The sequence below is a fragment of the Erpetoichthys calabaricus genome, chromosome 17 (assembly GCF_900747795.2).
Source record: "Erpetoichthys calabaricus chromosome 17, fErpCal1.3, whole genome shotgun sequence".
NCBI classification, from domain to species: Eukaryota; Metazoa; Chordata; class Cladistia; order Polypteriformes; family Polypteridae; genus Erpetoichthys; species Erpetoichthys calabaricus.
Window position 1 is genome coordinate 47,940,648 of NC_041410.2, and position 24,277 is coordinate 47,964,924.

At 39.0% G+C, this 24,277-nt stretch overlaps 2 protein-coding genes across 3 annotated transcripts in view; both read right to left on the bottom strand.

Moving 5' to 3' along the window:
• The window catches only part of ubl7a (ubiquitin-like 7a (bone marrow stromal cell-derived)), a 1,205,533-nt gene that overhangs the window by 808,031 nt on the left and 373,225 nt on the right, over positions 1 to 24,277 (bottom strand). The gene's annotated exons all lie outside the window — the stretch shown is intronic.
• The window catches only part of sv2 (synaptic vesicle glycoprotein 2), a 93,909-nt gene continuing 73,480 nt past the window's right edge, over positions 3,849 to 24,277 (bottom strand). For both annotated transcript variants that reach the window (XM_051920798.1, XM_051920797.1), the window contains exons 8-13: positions 22,158 to 22,250; positions 14,333 to 14,421; positions 12,275 to 12,411; positions 10,108 to 10,203; positions 8,238 to 8,397; positions 3,849 to 4,068 (exon numbers count right to left, since the gene is read on the bottom strand). In XM_051920798.1, coding sequence (XP_051776758.1) covers positions 3,885 to 4,068; positions 8,238 to 8,397; positions 10,108 to 10,203; positions 12,275 to 12,411; positions 14,333 to 14,421; positions 22,158 to 22,250 — 759 coding nt within the window. In that variant the 3' untranslated portion in view covers positions 3,849 to 3,884. The remainder of the gene's footprint in view (positions 4,069 to 8,237; positions 8,398 to 10,107; positions 10,204 to 12,274; positions 12,412 to 14,332; positions 14,422 to 22,157; positions 22,251 to 24,277) is intronic.

Genomic DNA, 24,277 nt, shown 5'->3' on the forward strand with positions numbered 1-24,277 from the left:
GGTGCAGTGTAGAGGTAGCCACAAAATCAGCTTAAATGGGAACAAAGGGTTATGGTGGAGGTGCACCTTTTGAGGAGGATCTGAATGTCATACTGGACCAGTTCTGTACACCTTATGATACTGTATATCTACACATTGGCCTACTTGATGTTTTTGTACACCACCTTGATGGAGACGGTGACAAGTCAAGAGAGGTTATGCTTAAACTTTGTAACACAGGAGTTAGGGCTCATCCTATAGTACTCTGCAGATGTGGCCTCCATGTTATTAAAGGGAACAATAGGGCACATGGTGGCACCAGAACAGTCCGGGGCAAGTGATTTAAGTGGTGTGAGCCATGACAAGCTGAATCTTTTCAGTGCAAGCAAATGGATTCAAATCAGATTTCATTTGTTACATACAAATAAGTACAGTAAAATGGGTAGTGGAGGGTGTAGACGCTCAACTCCAAAGAGTGTGCCTTTAAGAATAACACTAAAGAACACAGGAGTATTAAAATTTACATATATGTAAATATATATTTAAAAATCACACTTAAGTGTACTAAAAAGTAAAATAAAAGGTGGGCCCATGCTTTTATTTTGAGTGACTTTTATTTTTTTACTTTTCAGTACACTAACTTATTTTAAAAACCACTTATTTTTTTATATATATTTTCAACTTTTTAGTCTTGGGTTTTAGTATAATTTTGCAATCAATATTTTAGCACTTCCTTTAATATTTGTTACTAGCACCATCTATTGGTGAAATCTAACAATTCTTCATATGAAAATTTAATTTAATTAACATGGATTAATTAGTGAAACTGATTATTAATTCATGTATTGTCCTTGGAAGTAAGTGTGCAAAATTAAGTCATTTGGACAACAGGAAGTGAGTTAAATATCACAAGATTTGTACCAGACAACAAAGAGGTGAAGTTAAAATAAGCGTGGTAATAAAAACATAGGGCACTGAATATAAACTTCAACTAAAAATGGATAAAGCTTTTATGTCAAAAATCATTAATAGAATTATAAATGTAACAACTAATGATGTATGAACAATAAGGCAAGATGCATATGCCCTGTGGTGACAAGCTGCTCCTGTCTCGCTAAGATGCTCTTCAGCCAGTGCTGCCTGGTAAGCCGCCTGTTCCTGCTGTTGGCAAACCAGCCAGTGATACGTCCTGTCGGCGTACTTTCAAATGGTGGATGTGTAGAAGTTCTTTAGTACCTGGGAGGGAAGCCTGAAACCCCTGCTGTATGAGGTGGTAAAGACGTAGCAGTAGGCTGTTGTCCTGATACAAGTGTGTTGTCCTCGCTCCACATCAGCCAGGTAAACCTGCTCGTTGTTGTCAGAGATCAGGCCTACCCGAGCTGTGTCACCGGCAGACTTCACACTGTTAGTCGTGTGTACCTGTGCAGTTGTATATGTACAGCAGTGGACTTGGAATACAGTCTTGTGGAGCGCCTCTATTGAGACTGAGCGATGAGGTGTTCAAATGCTGGTTCCTGAGCTTGGTGATGAACTTAGAGGGGTTTATTGGGGTAAGTGCCACCCAATGGTCTTTCATACAGCAGTATCCAATGTGGATCTACTGGAGAGATGTACAAACTGTACTGAACCAGTTCTTTTGGCAGATAAGAGCACATGTAGTAGTGAAGTGCTTTAAGAGACTAGTCAAGAATTACACGGCGTTGGTGTGAAGTGTCGATTGTCATTCAGACAGGTTGGATGTGATTTAATAGGTAAAGGGATAATGGTGGATCTTTAAAAATTTGTTCGTACAACAGACTGGGTTAGGAAAATTACTGTGAACACGGGTGCAAGTGAAAGACATCCTGGAATGTCTTCTGGACCTGCTGCCTTCCTGGTGTTCACTTCCCTCAACCCTCCCCTTATGTTGTGTTCTGATAAAGGGAATGTAGTTTGCTAACTGAGGAATTCGACTGCAGGCTGACTGTACATGCGATTCCATGTGAATGCCATTACAAACTGTTAAGCTCATCTGCCAGAGAGGTGTTGGCGCTCACTGTGGTGGGCGTTGATACAATAGTCGGCTGTAGGCCTTGCCATGTGTGCCTAGGATGGAAGTGATCAAATTGCCCTTTCACTTTCTGCCCATATCATTGCTTGGTGGCTTTCATGGCTTTCCTTGCATTATAAATGGCAAATTTGTAATGTCCATATTAGTTTTAATTGGCACACCAGATTGAGGTGGCTCTCAATATTCAGGTTGTAAGGACCCCCTGTGGCTGCATGTTTGTCTCTGCCCTCTTCTGCCTTATGTAAGCAGACATCATTTCCCAGTTTCTTTGCTTTTTAGATGTGGAAATTACAAACTGGCTGTGCTATATTTTTACTAAATGCAGCAGAAATCTATAGGTGTTAGAGGGGCAATAATTTTTCCTTTTATTGTTCATTTTATTATTTACTAATAAGCACACAAGTGGGTAACTCAAGTAGCTGCTGCTTTCAGTCAGTGCTGCTCGTTCCTCCTCTACTCAACATTCTTTATTCAGATACAATTAAGAAAGCAAACTCCACAGAAGAAATGATTTCAGGTAAGCATTTAAAGATCAGTCCAAACATTATTTTGAAGTGAACACCTGACACCACTGCACATGTCTGAATACAAATCTAAAAAAGGAGGATTGTAGCTGCTAATTAAACAATACGGCTGATTGGTGGCGCAGTGGTAGTGCTGCTGCTTTGCAGTAAGGAGACTGTGGAATATTGCGGGTTCGCTTCCCAGTTCCTCCCTGTGTGGATAGCGCTTTGAGTACTGAGAAAAGCGCTATATAAATGTAATGAATTATTATTATTATTAAAGGAAACCGGACTGAGAAACTGGTTGGAACAAAAGAGAACTGCTGCTCTAAAATAGAAGCAGAATAAATCTCATTTTATTATCATTGTCCTATATAACCTTATTGAACCTCAGACATTTTCGGTTATCAAGATATGGTGTGCCCAATATTTAAGAAATGATAGTTTAAAAATTCTAGGTAATTTTTTCTATGGCTCTAAATCACCTTGAAGTAAAAGAAAAAGGTCCTGCTTACAATTTCCAGCCAATTCTTTCTTGAAGTGTATGAAGGCTCTTCATCCAAACTTGAACTAAGGTTGCATGGTGGCTGGGTCATCTTAAGGAAGATGTTTCAGATTTTTCCCATTTTGTTTTTTAGTTTGGTTTTGATTACAGTAACTTTTTTTTTTTTTTTTTTGACTACAGCCTGCACACTATCTTGGATTGATGTTATTACTTAGGAATTGCGCCGCTCCTATCTTCTTACACACTTGTTTCTGCACTAATGCAGTTTACAGTGTTCTACGATGCACTTTTTATAAAACTTCTAAGCTACTGTTGTTTTAAATGATTTAAACGGAGCCAGCGTTTTAATTCTCTGTAATGTCTGCATCTCGGTGCCTCGAACTAAAGCCTCCGTACTGCAATAATATTGAATTCTCTTTGGGTTTGTGGTATCCTCAAATGTAGCTGAATTATTTAGACTTGAAAAGCAAGAATAGTTTGGCAACCCCTCCAGCTCATGATGTCCACTTTTTGCTTATTTTTGCCATGGACTGGGACGAGGGGAGCTTAGAAAATGTCAGGCCAGCTTGATCATTTTTGTTTCAGTGTGACCCGCTCCTCTGTGCTCAAGACGTGAGTGATGAGCCGTTTGCTTGTGACTCGACAACCTGACCTGTTCCAGTTCGAGCGGTCAATTTCAAAACTGGTGGCTTGTATGTGGTGGAACTTAAGGAATCTAGATGAAAGCCTTGAATGGTTTGAAATTCATTTATTAAAATTTTCAATTTCCACCAATGATAGTATTACAGCGAGAATGATTTATAAAATCACACTAAAATGTATGTAGAAGTTGTCTCTTAAGCAAGTCTCACATGAGTTCAGCGTGTTTTGTTTGAGGTAATTTGCTGGCAGTCAGACCCCCAATGCACAGCATAGCTGCAACCAGCAGAAGAGTAACTGCACAGTTGGTGTCCACAAGCTGTCCAAAAACAATGTTTGCCAAAATGGATGCCAACCTCCCAACTCCAGTAAAGAAGCCAAGGGCACAGGATCTAAAAAAAAAAAAAAAAAGTTTAATGATCTGTGTGCCTAAATTACTTCGAGAGCTTATTTCGATTGACACTGTAGATGACTGCATTTGTAAAATGTCTGCCTTCAGCCAGCAGCTGCTGCTTAAATCCGAACTTCACGGGTGACCTCCGAATCTTTCAAACTTTGACAAATGTGCTTCAAAAACAAGTGACTCCGTCTAGAATCTCTGGCTAAATATGATGGACAATGTTTAGTTTTTTTTTTCTTAATGGAGCCACTTGTGTTGATCATAAGTTACTGAACTACTCTAATGTGTCTGTACATTTACAGTCTGTAGGCTCTTATCTAACAGTAATTTATATTAAGGATGTATTCACAAGAGTCTGGTTTTACATTTTGGCAGTCAAATTCAGTATACAGTTACAGGTTGTGGTTGATGGTCAGAAAGACACCAGCAATATTTAAAGGGTCTAAAGACCTCCACTCCAACTACTGGCACCAGAAAAAAAAACCTCAAAACTCGGGTGAGGTAAGCTGTGTGAAATATTAGGACAACTCGATCAAAATCCACACTTGGCCTACAACATCACCAGAGTGTAAGCTGGGGTCTAAATTGGGTTTTGCATTCTATAACATGTACATGATGATCCTGAGCCCCATAATTTAAACTTTCTCAAATCTGCAAGGACAGAAGAAGGTATTAACGTTTGAAGCATTTAACATTATGCTTCCATATTAGTTTAATGAAATAAGATGACATAAACGAGTGGCCGAGTACAGGTGCTGGTCATAAAATTAGAATATCACGACAAAGTTGATTTATTTCAGTAATTCCATTCAAAAGTGAAACTTGTATATTAGATTCATTCATTACACAGAGACCGATGTATTTCAAATGTTTATTTCTTTTAATGTTGATGATTATAACTGACAACTAATGAAAGTCCCAAATTCAGTATCTCGGAAAATTAGAATATCAATTAAGACCAATGCAAAAAAAGGATTTTTAGAAATGTTGGCCAACTGAAAGGTATGAACATGAAAAGTATGAGCATGTACAGCACTCAATATTTAGTTGGGGCTCCTTTGGCCTGGATTACTGCAGCAATGCGGCGTGACATGGAGTCGGATCAGTCTGTGGCACTGCTCAGGTGTTATGAGAGCCCATGTTGCTCTGATCGTGGCCTTCAGCTCTTCTGAATTGTTGGGTCTGGCGTATTGCATCTTCCTCTTCACAATACCCCATAGAGTTTCTATGGGGTTAAGGTCAGGCGAGTTTGCTGGCCAATCAAGAACAGGGATACCATGGTCCTTAAACCAGGTACTGGTAGCTTTGGCACTGTGTGCAGGTGCCAGGTCCTGTTGGAAAATGAAATCTGCATCTCCATAAAGTTTGTCAGCAGCAGGAAGCATGAAGTGCTGTAAAACTTCCTGGTAGACGGCTGCGTTGACCTTGGACCTCAGAAAACACAATGGACCAACACCAGCAGATGACATGGCACCCCAAACCATCACTGACTGTGGAAACTTTACACTGGACCTCACGCAACGTGGATTCTGTGCCTCTCCTTTCTTCCTCCAGACTCTGGACCTTGATTCCAAAGGAAATGCAAAATTTACTTTCATCAGAGAACATAACTTTGGACCACTCAGCAGCAGTCCAAAGGCGAGACGCTTCTGACGCTGTCTCTTGTTGAAGAGTGGCTTGACACAAGGAATGCGACAGCTGAAATCCATGTCTTGCATACGTCTGTGCGTGGTGGTTCTTGAAGCACTGACTCCAGCTGCAGTCCACTCTTTGTGAATCTCCCCCACATTTTTGAATGGGTTTTGTTTCACAATCCTCTCCAGGGTGCGGTTATCCCTATTGCTTGTACACTTTTTTTCTACCACATCTTGTCCTTCCCTTCACCTCTCTATTAATGTGCTTGGACACAGAGCTCTGTGAACAGCCAGCCTCTTTAGCAATGACCTTTTGTGTCTTGCCATCCTTGTGCAAGGTGTCAATGGTCGTCTTTTGGACAACTGTCACGTCAGCAGTCTTCCCCATGATTGTGTAGCCTACAGAACTCGACTGAGAGACCATTTAAAGGCTTTGAGTTAATTAGCTGATTAGAGTGTGTCTTCAATATTGAACCTTCTCACAATATTCTAATGTTCCGAGATACGAAATTTGGGACTTTCATTAGTTGTCAGTTATAATCATCAACATTAAAAGAAATAAACATTTGAAATACATCAGTCTGTGTGTAATGAATGAATCTAATATAAAAGTTTCACTTTTTGAATGGAATTACTGAAATAAATCAACTTTGTCGTGATATTCTAATTTTATGACCAGCACCTGTATACAGTTTAACTCCAAAGGGTAGGAGCCTCGAGGCAGCATTGGCGGTTGTAAAGAATTGGAAGAAATTATGCATAAAATTAATGAAAAAATTTGTGCATGTACATAAATTGATAAATTCCGCCCCGAAACTAAATCCTGCCTTCGGCCTGTATGTGGCGCTGTTACCGAAGACGAAATGGTATCGGCTTTGCGCTTAGATCTAGTGTCTACGATGCGATACAGCGGCAGTGCACGTATAACAACAAACGCGAGCGGTTTCTGTGAGGCAGAGTTAGCAAAGACTAAATAGTGCTGGCGTTGTGCTTTGAGCTTTTGGTCACTAGATGAAACAGTGAAGAAGTAGAAGTTGACTTCCGTGAAACGGAATTATGGTAGTGTTAAATGAACTAAATACTGATCCGAATAATAGGTTTTATTTATTCAGATGACAAAATTTCACACCAGACTAAATTTGGGAAATCACGTATTATTGTATTTAAACTATTTCATTGGTTTTTGCTCACAACAGGCTTGTCATAAAGGGTTTTGCACAGATAAATTAAATTTCGGGGACCGTGCTGCGTACCTGAAAAAGGCTATATCACAGTTTGGGAACCGCTGCTCTAGAGTGAAGCAGATATTCCCCCCCTAATGCCCATTCGACCATGAACCCGAAAAAGAGGGGCTATACTTGAAGCAAACATTTGTCGTCTCTCATGATGTCCTACTTATAGACTCACTGATTGGTTGGTTCAGTTTGGAAAAGGAATGGAGAAAGAGTGGGGGGCACAAACTGGTGCATGTGTGTAAAGATCCAGGGTTGTGGTTTTGACTCCATGACTGAATGAATTTCACGCACGGACACTGATCACGTGTGTACACTAATCCTTGTTTACACAGAACAAACTTGCTCTGAGCAGGTTTGAGCATTTGGATGTGTTGCTATGACAACACATCCAGCAAGAGTTTCGAAAAACCGACAGATCCAGGATCAGGCCAAATCGTCAACAATTACATCCGGCTAAACGACTAATCCACGAACGAAAAATACCCCCCTGAAGTGGTGTAAGATGAAATCAAACCAAGCAGAAACGCAGTGTCCAGCATTAGCCATGGCAATCTATATGTAGATTTTTTATTTAAACTTCTTCTTACGCTCAGTCCTCGAAGCAATAGAGGACAGTTGGGTGATGTGTGCTAACGGTCAAACACAACTGCATGGCTCAGGGCTTTTGCTGATCAGACACACTACAGCCAGTGTGCACACACATGTGCTCCTCATCCTGGATGGTCTAGATGTTCAGATGGAACACAGTAGTTTGAAATTTGATGGCTATGACACCTTGCATGCGTTTGGAACAAAATGTTTTGGCTGATATTTTAAAACTGTTGGCACAATTGGCTAGTGCCCCTGGCACTAAAGGCCTGGGACCCACCTGCGAGTTTGCATGTTCTGCCTGCATGGCTGTGGGTTTTCTTCTTGTGTGTCAACAGGTTTGATAAATTTGTCTCAATGCAGAGGAGTTTGCGAGTGTACCCTCAGATGTCCTGCCCTGGTAGCAAGTGGCAGACCAAAAGCTGGCATCTTGCCAATAAAATGGATGGGTGAACTGAACAAGCCCCCCCCAACCCCCCAATATGAGTGTTGCTCTTTTCCACATGTACTTTCTTCATCACTCAAGCTCAAAATCAGTTATTCAGGATGACTGTGCAGATTTTTAAAGTATTATTGAAAATCTATAACAATGGCTGTGCCAGAGAAGTTTTACTTTGAATATATAAAATTAGTGATCTTCAAAAGTAGTTATGATGTTGAATATTAGTACATTGGGCCATGTAACTTCCACTTATCTGGCTTACCTGAGTTGTGTAGGGTACAGCTCTGTGCCAATCAGATCCAAGGCATTCCAGGAAACGACAGAAACGGCACTAAAAATGCAGGACATTACTAGACTCTGTGTTTTGGTCTTCACTGCCCAGAAAAAAAACACACTGAGCCCTGAAAGGAGCAGACTGAAAACTGCAAGGAAGAAAACAACAAGTTAATGATTCCTCGTAATGAAGTTAAAAGGCCAAGCGGGCGAACTCTACTACAACCATTTAGAGCAGTTTAAATGTTTGTGCATGAGCCAATGAAATATTTTTGAATTATGTGAAGCTTCTGCAGCTTCCTCATCATCACACTGCTCTCCAAGACTGACCAATGTAGGCTCGGACTAGTAAAGTGAGCAGAAATAAAATGTGACCAGCCAGGTTTGTGGGGCGTTTGCTTGGGTAGACACGTTGTAAAGATCACTCTGAGGTTCAAACAGTGGTGTTGTGGTGGATAACCATAAACCCACAATCATTTTTTTCACTTACAGTAGGGGGCTTTACTCGCCATGATCCCCAACCGGGCCACTCGTGTATGTGGATTTCACTTTCTTCAAACAACAAATGCTTTTAATTCTCACTGATAATACGCCTCTTCATTGGGAAGAAACACTACTTTTCCCTGATGGCAACACAAAGCAGATGATCTACAAGTCTCCGACTTAAAGTTTAAATTCCAATAATATATTCGATCTCTTTTTGCTGTTCCATTATTTCAAAGAGTAATAATTTCCGTTTGTTTGCGCTAATGTGATCTTTACTATCATTTTTTTTGACACTTTTGAATTTTAGTACTTTCATTATCTCTAATTGGCTCTGCATGGGCAACATTTTTGAATTCTTTACAATGTTCTACTTTGTCATCTACTCTTTGTCTTTTATTTCCAGTGGTTAAATCTCTTGGCACAAAGTCTCGGCTTGTAGGACATGAAAGTATCTCTCTGAAAAAGTCACGTCTCGTCCCAGGATTTTTTTTATTATAATAGATTTTTTTTTTTCTTCATTCCAGTCTGTCTTTTCTAGCCGCAGGTTTCTCCTAATTTATTATATTGGAAAGCTTTGTTTCATTGACAGTAGTATATTTCAGCCTAGGATGACAAGGTCTGTGTGGCTGAACAGCTTCTATGGAAAAGCTGAATAAAGGACCTGGAGCTGATGCTACTGTTTGCTACATATTGTTAGTGAAATCTGAAGTAGTGAGGTTCCTTCAGTGACATATGGATTATGGCAGTGAGAGCCTAGAAAGGAGAAGATGGAGTGAAAATGGTGCAGAGAGGAAACAATCCAAAGAGTGAAAAAAATGTGACAAGAGTTAGCATGTTACTAATGACAAAAATTTAACAACTATGAAATTAAGTATAATGAGGAAGAACACTATAAGAAAGAGGATAGTGGAGGCAAGAGTGCCCAAAATCGGTGTAATTAAATCGAGGTGGCAGAACCTGAAAGTGAGCAACTAAAAAACATCTGCAGTAGGCACATCCAGGCCAACCCCACTGTGTGTGTTGAGGGGACAGTACCCAATGGAGGGCGTGAACTGAAGTGGGACAAAAACCTTTTCAGAGTGCGAGCTTACTAAATAAAGGCTAGAAGAAGACCACCACATGTGGCAAGATGAGCAAATATTACGTAATAGAGGGTATAAGACTAAGGATCAGGGTGAAGTTGTGAGTCACATAAGAAAATGTGGTTATCTCTAAAGACATCCATTAGCAAAATGGATTTCTCTGTTCTTGCAAGATTTTCTATATTGATAGAGGTCTAGTAAATACATGTGAATGGACTGAGCGAAAAAGTGATTCACAAATAACTGAAGCAGAATTTCAAAACTAAATAATTACTTGTCTAATTTACTCACCTAGGAGTATCCGTCCTCCTACCACATCCATGAGGAAAATTGAAAATATGTTCCCAGGAAGATTAGCACCTGCTATAATAAGGCTTTCAGTGAACACTAGGGAAAGAGGAAGAATCAACAATAAATTACTAGTTACCCTTGCAATCATAACCAAACTATAAAATCAAAGAAACATACAATCAAAACAAATGTCTCAAAACATTTTATTATCTTTGTATATATCACTCAATGGTTGAAAAGGTTATAGAAGATTACATCTGCTGTATCACCAAGTTGAAAGTACAGCGACAGAGAAGACTATCCTGAAGGCACGGCTTCAGATCACATCCTTCATCAGGCACCCGATTTAATTAAGGGCTTAAGGTAGCAAATGAAAGGATTCTCAAGGTAAATAAAACATTTCAGATTATTATTGCTTGTCGGCTGCTTTCAGCCCTTGTTGAATTGTCATCATCTTTTCTGGTCTTGCTTCAGTAACGACATACGGAGCTGGGGAGTCCAGACCAGAGGTAGCAAGTGAATAAGTAAAACAACTTTACTGCTGTACTTCAGGACGTCTGGCAGTTATTTGTACTTCCATTGTTTTCCTCTTTAACACTTTTTACTTCTCAAAAGAAATAAATGAAGCTTTCTATGCACTACATTTAAACAAAGCATCATTATGCTCTTCATTTTCCCTAAACAAAAAAATTCATCAATTTTTTTTTTTTTACTTATTTTCAACAATCAGACCTCAAATAACAAGTCAACACACTAACACAAGTGATAACAGAATAGGCGAGAGGACAATTACTTGATAGGTGGAGTTGCACATTTCTACATTTTACCTGCAATTTGCTGTTCCTACACCAATACTTCCAACAATGAAAAAGGCAAGAAAAAAAATGGAAGCAACCATGCAGAGGTGTGTTTCTTAAACTCTGGCCTGGGTTGCGGACATATCTGTGATGAGTCAAGAGTTTGTCCCAGAGAGAATTCTAGGTCTATATAGGTCTATATTCCACCCTCTATTTGCCGTATTTATTGCCACAGTACGTGAAACAGCATCATTGACGCATCATGGAGCACTTTCATTATCGCAGAGCAAACACACACACACACCCCCAGGTCTCCTTACTTCAAGGCAGCAGCGCTATCACTGCACCACCATGCCAACCCCATGAGAAAGTTAACCCTTTCAAGCTCCATTTCCAAATTCTTCATATCCTCTCACTGCACCCCAAGACTGACTTTCTCCCAGCTTGACTAAATCAGTAAACCTTAGATGATGATGTAACTAACTTTGTAGGTTGGTGATAGCTGGGAATCAACAAAGAAACAAAGGGCACATCTAATGACATCACTCAGAAATTGTGACTCGGTGACCATGGTCTTTCAAAAAAAGGAAGTCAAAGTTGGTGTAAATTCTGTGAATCACAAGGTAATATTGACAACTCCTAAATCCAAGAGCTTTAATACTAATTTGGGTGAATTTACTCCTAGTTTTGATACTACCTTCGACACAGATTTCAACTTTAACCAAATGGCATCCAAAAGCTGCTTTCTCCAACTTGTTTCTTAATGTTTAGGATTTAGAAAAGCTGATCCCTTCATTTAAAAAACTAAATTTGGCTACTGTAGTCTCTTTGTCAGGCTACTGAATTGATTTTGATTATTAAATAACATTTAATGCAAAACAGGGCAGAGCGGTTGTTCTGAGGCTACGGTTCAGTACCAGAAGTTGGAATGTTTGAATCCCTTAAATGCCAGAAGTGACCCTACTCCATTGGGCCCCTGAGCAAAGCCCTTAACCTGCAATTTCTTCATCCTGGGTATGACGTTAATCTGCATCCAGTCCTGCAAAGGTGGTCCTCCAACTTGCAGGGAAACCTTAGGGGTTGGTGGCAGGATTGGCACGCCAGCTGTTCCAGTGTGGTGCTGAGGTGTCACCCGCTGCACTCGGGTCCCAATCCAGGTGATTCATTATGTGATGAGTGTGGCACAGCACTAGCAGCGCGTGCTGCCAACCTCACCTCTCTCTAATGCAAACATCACAGTAATATTGCAGCTTGTTGCAAGTTTTTTTTCCTGCTTCAGATGGAATTCCTCAACCTCCTGGATTCAGGTGGGGAAACATACCATTAAGATGAAACAGTAGTAAATGTTCAAGTCAGAAAATAATTTTTACCTGTACGTTTTGGGGGAGAACAGCTTTCATTGTTTATTTGGTGGGTGTCAGTTTGGTGAAAAGTAATTGAACAGGAAACGTCTCCTTCATCCTGCCTTTTAAAGAGTTCTGGTAACCACATCCACAGGCCATAATATCTACAACAAACAAAATCGTAAGAGTTCTGGTAATACATTACATTTTATTAATCTGACAAGAGAAAAACGCAGCCAGCTTATCAATAATTCATTCATTCTAAAAAATAAAGGTTACAAAATTAAAGAAAAACAACACCATCTTGATACTTTGGTTACACATTGGACAACTTAATATTTTCAAATACTGTATATTGCTTCCTAAAACATTTTTGGTGAGTAAGATTATGTTCAGTTTGAAGCTGCCTAATATAATTTCAGATTGACTGTATCATGTTGGAATGGGGAGAAACGTTAACATTTATTGACTTTACTGTGTTTAATCCCTTAATGATGCCGACACACTGCATTAGTTCAGTTGAGCTAACTATGCTTTGCTGCTGATTTTATACAATTTATTTTTGTATAGCCCAAAATCACACAGGAAGTGCTACAATGGGCTTTAACAGGCCCTGCCTCTAACCCTAACCCTAACCCTAACCTAAGAAGATAAGGGAAAACTCTCAAAAAAAACCTTTGGTGGGAAAAAAAACAGAAGAAACCTCAGGGAAAGCAGTTGAAGGAGAGACCCCTTTCCAGGTAGGTTGGGCGTGCAGTGGGTGTCAAGAATTTTCATTTGGACATTACCTGGAAAAGACAAACCAGTCTGGTTGTGCTTTCCCAATCTGTGTCCCATTTTCTATCTTGAAAGCCAATAGTATGATGGACTCCTTTGAGCCTGAAAAAGACCCAGCCAAGGCAGAAGCAAGAGACTGAATTGGTAAATAATAGGTCTTTGTTGTTTTCTTTACTGTTGCATCTGTATAAAACTTGAAATTCAAGGTTGACATTTGGTAAACTGTGACATCATGGTGCAAAGTAAACATTTTTATTAGTGCAGAAAAATAATGAAAATCCCAGTAAAAGATAAAAGATTGATTTGACACATCAACATGGGGTCAGATAGTTGTTAAAAAGAGCACATACCTCAAAACATGTCAACTCTTCCATAAATAAATGTGTTCTGGCTGAACTGGTAGTAATTAATCTAAGCCTACTGCAATGAAGGCCTTAACAGTACCGAAGTGCTGCTGCAGGAGTTTCTGAGAGGAACTACACCTCCCAGCATGCAGTGGGACCACTGTGCTGCCAGACCACCTGTTAAGGCACTCAATTTAAATTGACGTTAGGGGGACAGAGGAGGATCTTTTTTTTTTGTTTGTTTATTTTTCTTTTCACTAGGAACCTACACCAAACTTTTTTCCCCTATTTACTTTTTGGAATTCTAATATTTTCACTCAAAAGGATTACACTTTTTTCTTGACACATGTTTTTTTGTCCATCATGTGAAATGTTTGTAAGGTTGGTTTGTTTGAAGTCACCGTCACACTGAACACATTCCTTCTGTTACAGATCTGCGCAGAACTTTCATACTAGGACCAAGTTATCACTTTCCCAGCAGTCTTTTCGCTTGGGCATTTTTCCAGCCATCACCATCCACTTCATCCTGTACAATGTACCGTGTTTTTAAATAATCTGTTTAACATACACATACTCTGGATTTTTGCCTTAGTTTGTTGTCTATGTGGGAGGGGTGCATGTTGGGCCAGGCTGGGTGCGATCCTGGCTTCCCCATTTCAAGTAAATAAATCACTGTCATTGATGGTATGGATCTTGTTGCCTCCAGGTGAACTGTTTTTTTAAAACCTCTTCGCCTCAGTAAGTTTCCTCGAACTAGCATACATCTCATGTTCACACACCTCATGATTTATTCTCTGAAACTCTAATTTAATGATCATCCATCCATCTAAAAGATTATGATGTGATTTCTCGTGCTTACCATTTTAGTTCTCCAGCAACATTTTTAGAAATGCTGAGAGTCTGGACCACACTGTACATTCTCATTTTGTATACAATAAACCTGCATTACCGGCAGCATACATACCCAAATGAAATGCAGAAAAACACAATTAACAAAACGATGCTTCTTGATGTCAAAGGAGCACGAAAAAGTTTTGTTGAGGGACCCAAGGTCTGTGGAGAGAAAAAAAAATAATAAAGTAGACAAATTTGTTGGTACCCTTAGAGCTCATTTAAAAAGTGCTGTATGCCTGCTGGTAGTGATGAAATGAAAAGCAATTGTGTAGTTGCATGCCTTTGATATGTGATCGAGTAAAGCAAAGCAAGTGTCAATAAAGATCTAGTATTGCTTATTCTATAAATATATTCTAAAATGGCCTGAACACATTTCTTGGTACCCCTAGAAAAAAAATCATAAATGACTGTATTAGAGTGATTTTTAAAACTGTTTTTTTTTTCTAAATAGTATCACATAAGTCTCTAATCTTGCAATCAGTCATTCACCCAATTAAACTGAGAAAAGCTGTCCCTCTGCTGTTTGGGATCATTGTGTGTCCAACAGTGAACATGGACCAGAGAAAGTAAAGGAGACAGCTGCCTGAGGAGGTCAGAAAGAAAATGACAGACAAGCACATTTAAGGCAAAGGCTAGAAGACCAGCTCTAAGCAGCTTGATGTTCCTGTGACACCACACAGCTAAACACACCCAGGAATGGCTAAGAACAAAACATTGGACTGTTTCGAAATGGCCTTCTGTGATCCCTGATGTGAAATCCTATTGAACACCTGGAAAGAACTGGAACATGCCGTGTGGAGAAGACCCCTTCAAACCTGACATAGCTGGAGCAGTTCGCTCAGGGCAAGTGGGCCAAACTACCTGTGGACAGGTACGCAAGTCTCACCGAGAGCTCCAGGAATTGCTTGTTTGCAGTGATTGCCTCTATAGGTTGAGGGTCCCATTACATTTATCAACGCCATTTTTAATTTGTGTTGTTCCTTGAAACATTCTGTTGCATCAAAACTCTAAAGTAAAGTCTGATTGCTGCTAAATGTGAAATAAATCATGATGGGTACCAATTAAGTTTGTCAGTTTCAAGTTATCTGAGGGACAATTGTGGGTGGTTCTTTTTTCGTAGAAGGGTACCAACAAATTTGTTCACATCTATATTTATCATACTGTACATGATTATGCAATTTTACATCACTACTAATAGTTTGTACTGCAATCCTCCATCACTTTTGCTGAATTTTTAAACTGGGCTGAAATGTCCTTGTAAGGAGCAATGAACTTCAATTCCTATTCACTAGGCATTGCACTCATATATAAACTGCATATGAAAAATCATAATTTCATGGGCAATATATATTTTATTTCTACTTATTATGATGACACATTGTTCATTTTTCCTTTTCATTTAAAACTCATGGTATTGTTTTCACTATTACACTGCATAAATCTATGAGAAAGTGTTTTCTGGGCTCTGCAAGGAGAAACACTGATAGTATTTTTGTTCCTAGAAATGTCTCCTGTTAATTAAAGACTACTTTCCTGCACCAAAACAATGTTTTCTTCCAAGTTATAGAATACATTACAACACAATACCTGTTGAGAACCTCACACCTTCTAAATCATCAGCCTGCTGACCCGGTCAGCCCTGGAAACTCTAAACTGTGGCCTTCCACAATCCAAACTTGTGCACATTTCAACTGCGCCTGGAGACAATAAGAGCTGGGGCAATGAAGCACCTCCATTAAGAGAGAGTGAGCATCGCATGTGCGGATTCCCAGGCAGAGCCTGACATGGATTGTATGCTGAATGATCTTTAATGCAAGCTAATTATAACATAATCTGCTTTAACAGAAACAAGTGAAGAACTATCTTCTTCCCTAGTCCCAAATGCCCTATTGTTGCTATTTTGGAAGTGAGAGAAACACAGTGGTCTTTAACATAAATGTTACAAGTAAAAAAATCATTCCTTAGCTGCACACTCCTTGCATAATGCAAACTTCAAAATACTGTATATACTCACGTATAAGTCGGGTCTTATTTTAATTTTTTTTTTTTATTTACATCTTCTTACTTCCTCCAATCTGGCATCTGTTTCTCAGACGCATCGAATTTTGTTGCAGAAGCACAGTTACCAATTGAAGAGCTCAGTTCCAAAATCAGCTAAGTACAAAAGATACATTTTGGAGATAAATAGGAAAATCTGGGTCTGTAAGCAGATTTTGAAACTAAATCCCTAAAACTATAGCGCTACACTGTTGCAATTAGCAGGTTTTGAAGCTCAAACATATTTTCGGCGCATGATCAACTGCAAGAAAAGTCACAATCACGTGTTCACTAAATTTTACCAAAAAGGTGTAATTAGCAGATTTTGGAACTCACATCTTCAATTTCTTTTGCTATTTCAACAACGTTTAATTTAAAACCAGCTTCATATTTTCTTCTGATCGAACACTCCATCGCAGATAAGGGGTGCTCTAACGATAAAGGTGTACGAGGGTGTGACATACAAAAAACACAAATCAGTGCAAACGTTGCTTCAGAATAGTTCAGGTATTACCGTGTGGTCACGTAGGCACAATACATAGAAGAAAAAAAAAGGCAGTGTGCTCCGTGGTTACTCTCTCAGGTGGGCGTTAGCACATCATAATCACTTGGACCAATAGCGTGAGTTTTCCACATCCGACTTATATGACCGACATTATAAAATACCAGAAATTATACAGTAAAATCAAGTCCTGACTTATCTGCGAGTATACACATTAAGTCTCGCCCTTGCCCACACTGCATTTCCTTGGACACCCTTTGTTATCTTCTTTTTATCCTGTATAAATACGAACCTCTTCTGCCCACCCCTCTTGTTCTTCTCTCTTGGGCTGGGTGCACTGTCAGGCACTTTTGCAATTAGCTTTCCAACTTTGGTTGAAGTCATCCACCTTCTTATGGGGCTGAACGGCTGTTTACAATTTATAGTTTACTGCAAAATGTCCTTTCCGATTAATTAATTAACAATTCCTGACAGCACAGAAAGGCACTGGCAACAAGTAAAGCCTGTTCCTTTTAAAATCCATTATCCAATTATTTCTGATGAATATTGTGCTTCTTGCATTTCATCAAGAGAGTTAACCTGCTATTGTGAAATGAAACACCTACAATACCTGAGCTGATAAAGGCAAGTTACAAATACGCTTGATTATTAAAAGGGATGCTGCATGAACCTTCAACTTGCAGCACAAAATTATAAATGCTACAAATCCAGGTTGCATGTTGTATGTAGAACAAAACTTGTACATATGAATTTTTATGCTGCAAAGACACTTTACTCGTTTTTGTGTGCCTTATTAGTGGTCTCCAGTTCTTTTCATGAAAGTTCATACTGTTTAATTGAAATTGCTTCTCAGTTCTCCTGTTCATGTTTTTCCTTGTACTGCCATTCACAACAATAGCTGTAAGCAGTTCTACTACAACTAACATGCTGCTTACATACGGTGTACATTTAAAATCTTTACCTTTAATCAAATGCATGTTACAGGCACATAGAACAGAAACATTTCTAACACTGATAGCACATTCAAGTTTGTTGTCAAGTCTAAGGTGTACAGTGAAACTGTGACATGTACGTCTGACCAACACGTCGCTGCTCTCCGGCACCCTGCTCAGAAACCTTGACAACATGTTGAAATGACTGCTGATGCTGGTGAGTCACAATTAAAAACTATAAAAGAATGCAAAGTTCATAGCCAAGACTGTTAAGACTTTGCTTTAAATTAACTAATGCAATTATTTTGTTTGATTTCTTTGTTTCTTTCCTCTTGCTTAATGTTTATTGCAATTTGTTTCCTTTTGAACAGTGGATATAAAAAGAATACACACCCCTGCCAAAATCGCAAATTTTGTGTAATAAAAAAATGAAACCAAGCTAAATCCTGTCAGAACTTACTCCACCTTTATTGCAAAACTGCAATCTATACAAAGAAGGTGAAAACAAATCAGAAACTGTGTAGTGAAAAAAGGAAAAAACAATCAACAAAAAATGAAACATTGAAAAACCTTTTGATTTTATTACAGCACTCAGTCTTTTTGAGTAAAAGTCTATCAGCTTGGCACATCTGGACTTGGCGATTGTTGCCCACTATTCCTTGTATAAAAACTCCACATCTGTCAAATTACAAGGGCATCTCCTGGGCACAGCTCTCTTCAGGTCACCCAACAGATTTTCAATTGGATTAAGGTCTGGGCCATTCCATGCTATGCTGATGCTATTTGATGAAGCCATTGCTTTGTTGATTTTGATGTACGCTTTGGGTTGTTGTCATGCCAAAACATCAAGTTCCTCTTCATCTTCGGCTTCCTAGTAGATGCTTGAAGTTTTTGTGCCAAAATAGATTGATACTTTTGGCTACTCATGATTCCATCCACCTTGACTAAAGCCCCAGTTCCTGGTGAAGAAAAGCAGCCCCAATACATGTTGCTGCCTCCACTATGTATCACTGTGGCTATGATGTACTTTTGATGAACATACCTATTAAACATACTGTACCTTTTGGAATTATGGCCAAATAGTTCAACCTTGGTCTCATCAGACCATACCTTTTTTGCAAAGTTTAGCTGGGCTTGGATGTTTTTCTTTGTGAGAAAAGGCGTTCTTCTTGCTACACTACCCCAAATCCCAGACATATGACTGATTGTTGTCACATGTAGGGAACAACCAGTACTTACAAGGCAATCCTGCAGCTCCTTTAATGTTGCTGTAGGCATCTTGATGGCCTCCCTGACCAGTTTTCTCCTTGTCTTCTCATCATTCTTGGAGGAACATCCTACACTGTTGGAACCGTATATTCTCCACTTGTTGATGACTGTCTTCACTTTGCTCCATGGCTTATTTAATGCTTTGGATACTTTTTTGGTAGCCTTGTCCTGATTGATACCATTCAATGATGAGATCTATTTCATGTTTTAAAAGCTCTTTGCAGACTATAGCTTTTGGAGTATGTTGCAACCAAAAGGATATTAGGAAAATGCTACAGGAACAGCCAAACTTTACCTGAACTCAATCGGAGCCACTTTAAATGATGTCATGTGTAGAGGTGCTGGTCATAAAATTAGAATATCATGACAAAGTTGATTTACTTCAGTAATTCCATTCAAAAAGTGAAACTTGTATATTAGATTCATTCATTACACACAGACTGATGTATTTCAAATGTTTATTTCTTTTAATGTTGATGATTATAACTGACAACTAATGAAAGTCCCAAATTCCGTATCTCGGAAAATTAGAACATTGTGAAAAGGTTCAATATTGAAGACACCTGGTGCCACACTCTAATCAGCTAATTAACTCAAAACACCTGCAAAAGCCTTTAAATGGTCTCTCAGTCGAGTTCTGTAGGCTACACAATCATGGGGAAGACTGCTGACTTGACAGTTGTCCAAAAGACGACCATTGACACCTTGCACAAGGAGGGCAAGACACAAAAGGTCATTGCTAAAGAGGCTGGCTGTTCACAGAGCTCTGTGTCCAAGCACATTAATAGAGAAGCGAAGGGAAGGACAAGATGTGGTAGAAAAAAGTGTACAAGCAATAGGGATAACCGCACCCTGGAGAGGATTGTGAAACAAACCCCATTCAAAAATGTGGGGGAGATTCACAAAGAGTGGACTGCAGCTGGAGTCAGTGCTTCAAGAACCACCACGCACAGACGTATGCAAGACATGGGTTTCAGCTGCCGCATTCCTTGTGTCAAGCCACTCTTGAACAAGAGACAGCGTCAGAAGTGTCTCGCCTGGGCTAAAGACAAAAAGGACTGGACTGCTGCTTTCTGATGAAAGTAAATTTTGCATTTCCTTTGGAAATCAAGGTCCCAGAGTCTGGAGGAAGAGAGGAGAGGCACAGAATCCACGTTGCGTGAGGTCCAGTGTAAAGTTTCCACAGTCAGTGATGGTTTGGGGTGCCATGTCATCTGCTGGTGTTGGTCCATTGTGTTTTCTGAGGTCCAAGGTCAACGCAGCCGTCTACCAGGAAGTTTTAGAGCACTTCATGCTTCCTGCTGCTGACGAACTTTATGGAGATGCAGATTTCATTTTCCAACAGGACCTGGCACCTGCACACAGTGCCAAAGCTACCAGTACCTGGTTTAAGGACCATGGTATCCCTGTTCTTGATTGGCCAGCAAACTCGCCTGACCTTAACCCCATAGAAAATCTATGGGGTATTGTGAAGAGGAAGATGCAATACGCCAGACCCAACAATTCAGGAGAGCTGAAGGCCACTATCAGAGCAACATGGGCTCTCATAACACCTGAGCAGTGCCACAGACTGATCGACTCTATGCCACGCCGCATTGCTGCTGTAATCCAGGCCAAAGGAGCCCCAACTAAATACTGAGTGCTGTACATGCTCATACTTTTCATGTTCATACCTTTCAGTTGGCCAACATTTCTAAAAATCCTTTTTTTGCATTGGTCTTAATTGATATTCTAATTTTCCGAGATACTGGATTTGGGACTTTCAGTAGTTGTCAGTTATAATCATCAACATTACAAGAAATAAACATTTGAAATACATCAGTCTGTGTGTAATGAGTGAATCTAATATACAAGTTTCACTTTTTGAATGGAATTACTGAAATAAATCAACTTTGTCGTGATATTCTAATTTTATGACCAGCACCTGTATACTAATTACTATTTGAGATGAGACTTATGGTGATTGGTTGATTTTGAACACAGCCACACCCTTGATTATTAAGGTTGTACACACTAATGAAACCTGGTTTTTGTAGGATTTTTTTCACTGAACACTTTCTGATTTGTTTTCACCTTTTTTGTGTAGACTGCAATTTTGCAATAAAGGTGGAAAAAATTCTGACAGGATTTATCAAGATTTAATTTTTTTATTACACAAGATCTGCAATTATATCCACTGTATGTGTTATCTTGTTTTGCAATTATTTATTTGTAACTTAATTTATTAAGTTGATATTTTATTAATGCTTTCTGCTTTGTTTAATTATTATATTTTAGATTTGTTCACCAGTGTAATAGATGTAGAGCCATGGGGGAAGCCCCCCCCCCCCCTCAATTATGAAGGTGTGTGGAGTTAGGGTTGTCACCTGAAATATTTAAAGAAACTTTCAGTCCCAGTTGAATTCCTGCAACACTGGTTTCTCTCTCTTCAGGGTTGCTGGCTTCCCTTTCCTGTGTTTTTTGGCTTTGTTGGAAATTTAAATTAAATCAAAACAATTCAGGGTTTAGTTGTTAACCCCCACTATAGTTAGATTCAAGTAGATTTTTTTATTTTATTTTCAGGGGTAAGAGTTTGCATTTCTGCTACATTTGGTTGTTTCTGGTTAAGGAAATTGATTTCTTCTTAAGCTTCTTTCAGTTGTTTACCAATTTACTAAAGAAATCTTTGCTAAAGTTAAGTGGCCCATGCCCTTTTCTTTTCACAGACTCTTACAAATCATAACACAGATGGCATTAGTTGTAACTGTGTGGCACTGTCACACTTGGCCGAAGTGCTAAAGTAAGGCAATTCATCTTGTGCTTGTCCATTTCATGGCAGACTTAATAGAAAGCTCACAAAAAGCTTTACTGTGCGATATCCCCATAAGTGTACCCCGATCAAGATCCTGTCCATTTTTGCTTGCCACATGTTACTATTCATGACTGAATGGTTAAATCTGATATTAAAATTATCCTCGTGTTCACAGACTTAGTACAACGCAAAGAAAGCTTTCAAAAATGACTTACTAAAGGGAGAAATGCTCATATTTGTAACAAGCAACAGAAGGACCATTCAACCGATGTCATATTTAATATTTTGTAATATTATAAAACAGTGATTTGTTTTTTGTTATCAGAATTCACTATTTTAAAATTAATACAATTAAATGTTTTACCTGTTTTATTATATGACACAGTGTATTTACATTCAGGTTGTCCTTTGCTGCTGATTTTTCTGCTCTTTTGTTACTGATGTTTAGTTTACATATCTAAGAAAAACAAATTTAAGTAAAAATTAAATACAATATAAAATATTGAAAACAATATAACAATACACAGAGCTTTATATGTACTGTACATAAATTTAAAGTCTTTCTGGAAACTTGAAAATGGTTGTTGATTTACAATATACGCTATTAAATGTTAATATTATTAGTAATAAATGACAAAATATTGAATTAACCTAAGACTGCTCTAATACAAGGAACAGGCAGTTGAAAAAATGTTAATATACGTTGGAGAAATATGCTTGCACACTCCTTTACTTAAAAGGGCTGCAGTGTTGTTGTGTCTTGGTTGGTGACAAGTGTGGTCAACTAGGCACTTTTAAGTTATGCTCTATAATACAAATTACAAACAAGTAACCATGTTTTTTTTTTAGTCATGGTTACTTATGAAGGTGTCATGTGGTGTTAAATGGTAAACAATTAATTTACACAATTTCATTTACCAGCTCAAAATAAAAAAAGTGTTCAGTCTTTTTTGTGAATTCATATATCCAATTTATACTGTCTGGTGTGCTATATCATAGCTCATCAATTATAATTTATTTTTGGTAGCATATCCCCAAACTTGTGATGCCATCCAGAACAATGCAATCAAGGTTAGCCATGAGATAAGAACATACACAATGTGTGGCCTGAACGTCACAAAGACCCCAAGGGTTTGCGGAGATAGAACTCTGGCCTGGATTAGTTTTCATGTTGCATTTTCATATTGCATACACAGGAAGACAAAGAGAGCTGGTGGTGTTTAGCAGACAATTGGAATTAAAATAGTAACTTATTAAAAAGGTCAGGAGGATGATGGGCTGAATAACACAGCACGTGAAGCACAGATCAGTTTGGGAGGCACAACCTGGAATAATGTGTACAAAATACAACACTCTCATACATGAGAAAACACTGAAGGAGTTCAATCTTTATATCAAGCAAAGAAGAGGCATAACAGACATGCTTTTAGTCAGTCAGTCAGTCATCTTCCAACCTGCCATATTCTAACAGAGTCTCGAGGGACTGCTGGAGCCAATCCCAGCCAACACAGGGCGCAAGGCAGGAACAAATCCCGGGCAGGGCACGCACACGCATACATACGGGACAATTTAGGATCGCCGATGCACCTAACCTGCATGTCTTTGGACTGTGAGAGGAAACCAGAGCACCCAGAGGAAATCCAGGCAGACACGGGGAGAACCCGGGAAGCGAATCCAGGTCTCCTTACTGCGAGGCAGCACCACTACCACTGCCCCACTGTGCTCCTCAGTGTTTAATATTATGAAAGAAATTATTACGCGGCTTCCAGATGTTTATAATTTAGTTCCTGAGAGGCTCTCATCTCTTCTCAACAAGTACCATTTAAAGGCCATATTCAATTTCATTACACAGAGAACTGAGGATACATGGAACAAACACATGGAAAACTCCCCTCAAACATTGCATAGCTGAAAGAATTCTGCATGGAGGAGTGGGAAACACATTCATTTTTTCAATGTCAGAGACTGCTGGACTGTTAGAGGAAATGCCTACCTGAGGGAGCAATACCAGTTATTAGGGCAAAAGTACTTGTATATACATCAATGACTCTAATGTAATAATGAAACACAGTTTCTTGATTTTGAATACTGCCATTACCAATTTTCATGTTCTCATCCTAAAACACTTCTACTGAAGGACTGAGTGATGTGAAACAGTAGAAGCTCATGAACATAAGATTGTAGGGAGTTATGGGATAAGTAAAATGTAAAAAAAAAAACAAAAAAAAAAAAACATCTATTAGAAATACTATAAAAGCATGCAAATATATAGTACAGTGGGACCTCGGTTTGTGAGTAACTTGGTTTACGAGTGTTTTGCAAGAAGAGCAAAAATTTTTAATAAATTTTGACTTGATAAACAAGCGAGGTCTTGTAGTACGAGTAGTATGTATACGCTTTGTCTGCTGAGCATCATGTGATCACAACTGAGCTGATGGTTCTTCTCTCTCTCGCTGTGGGATTGTGGGCAATTGTCTCCTGTTC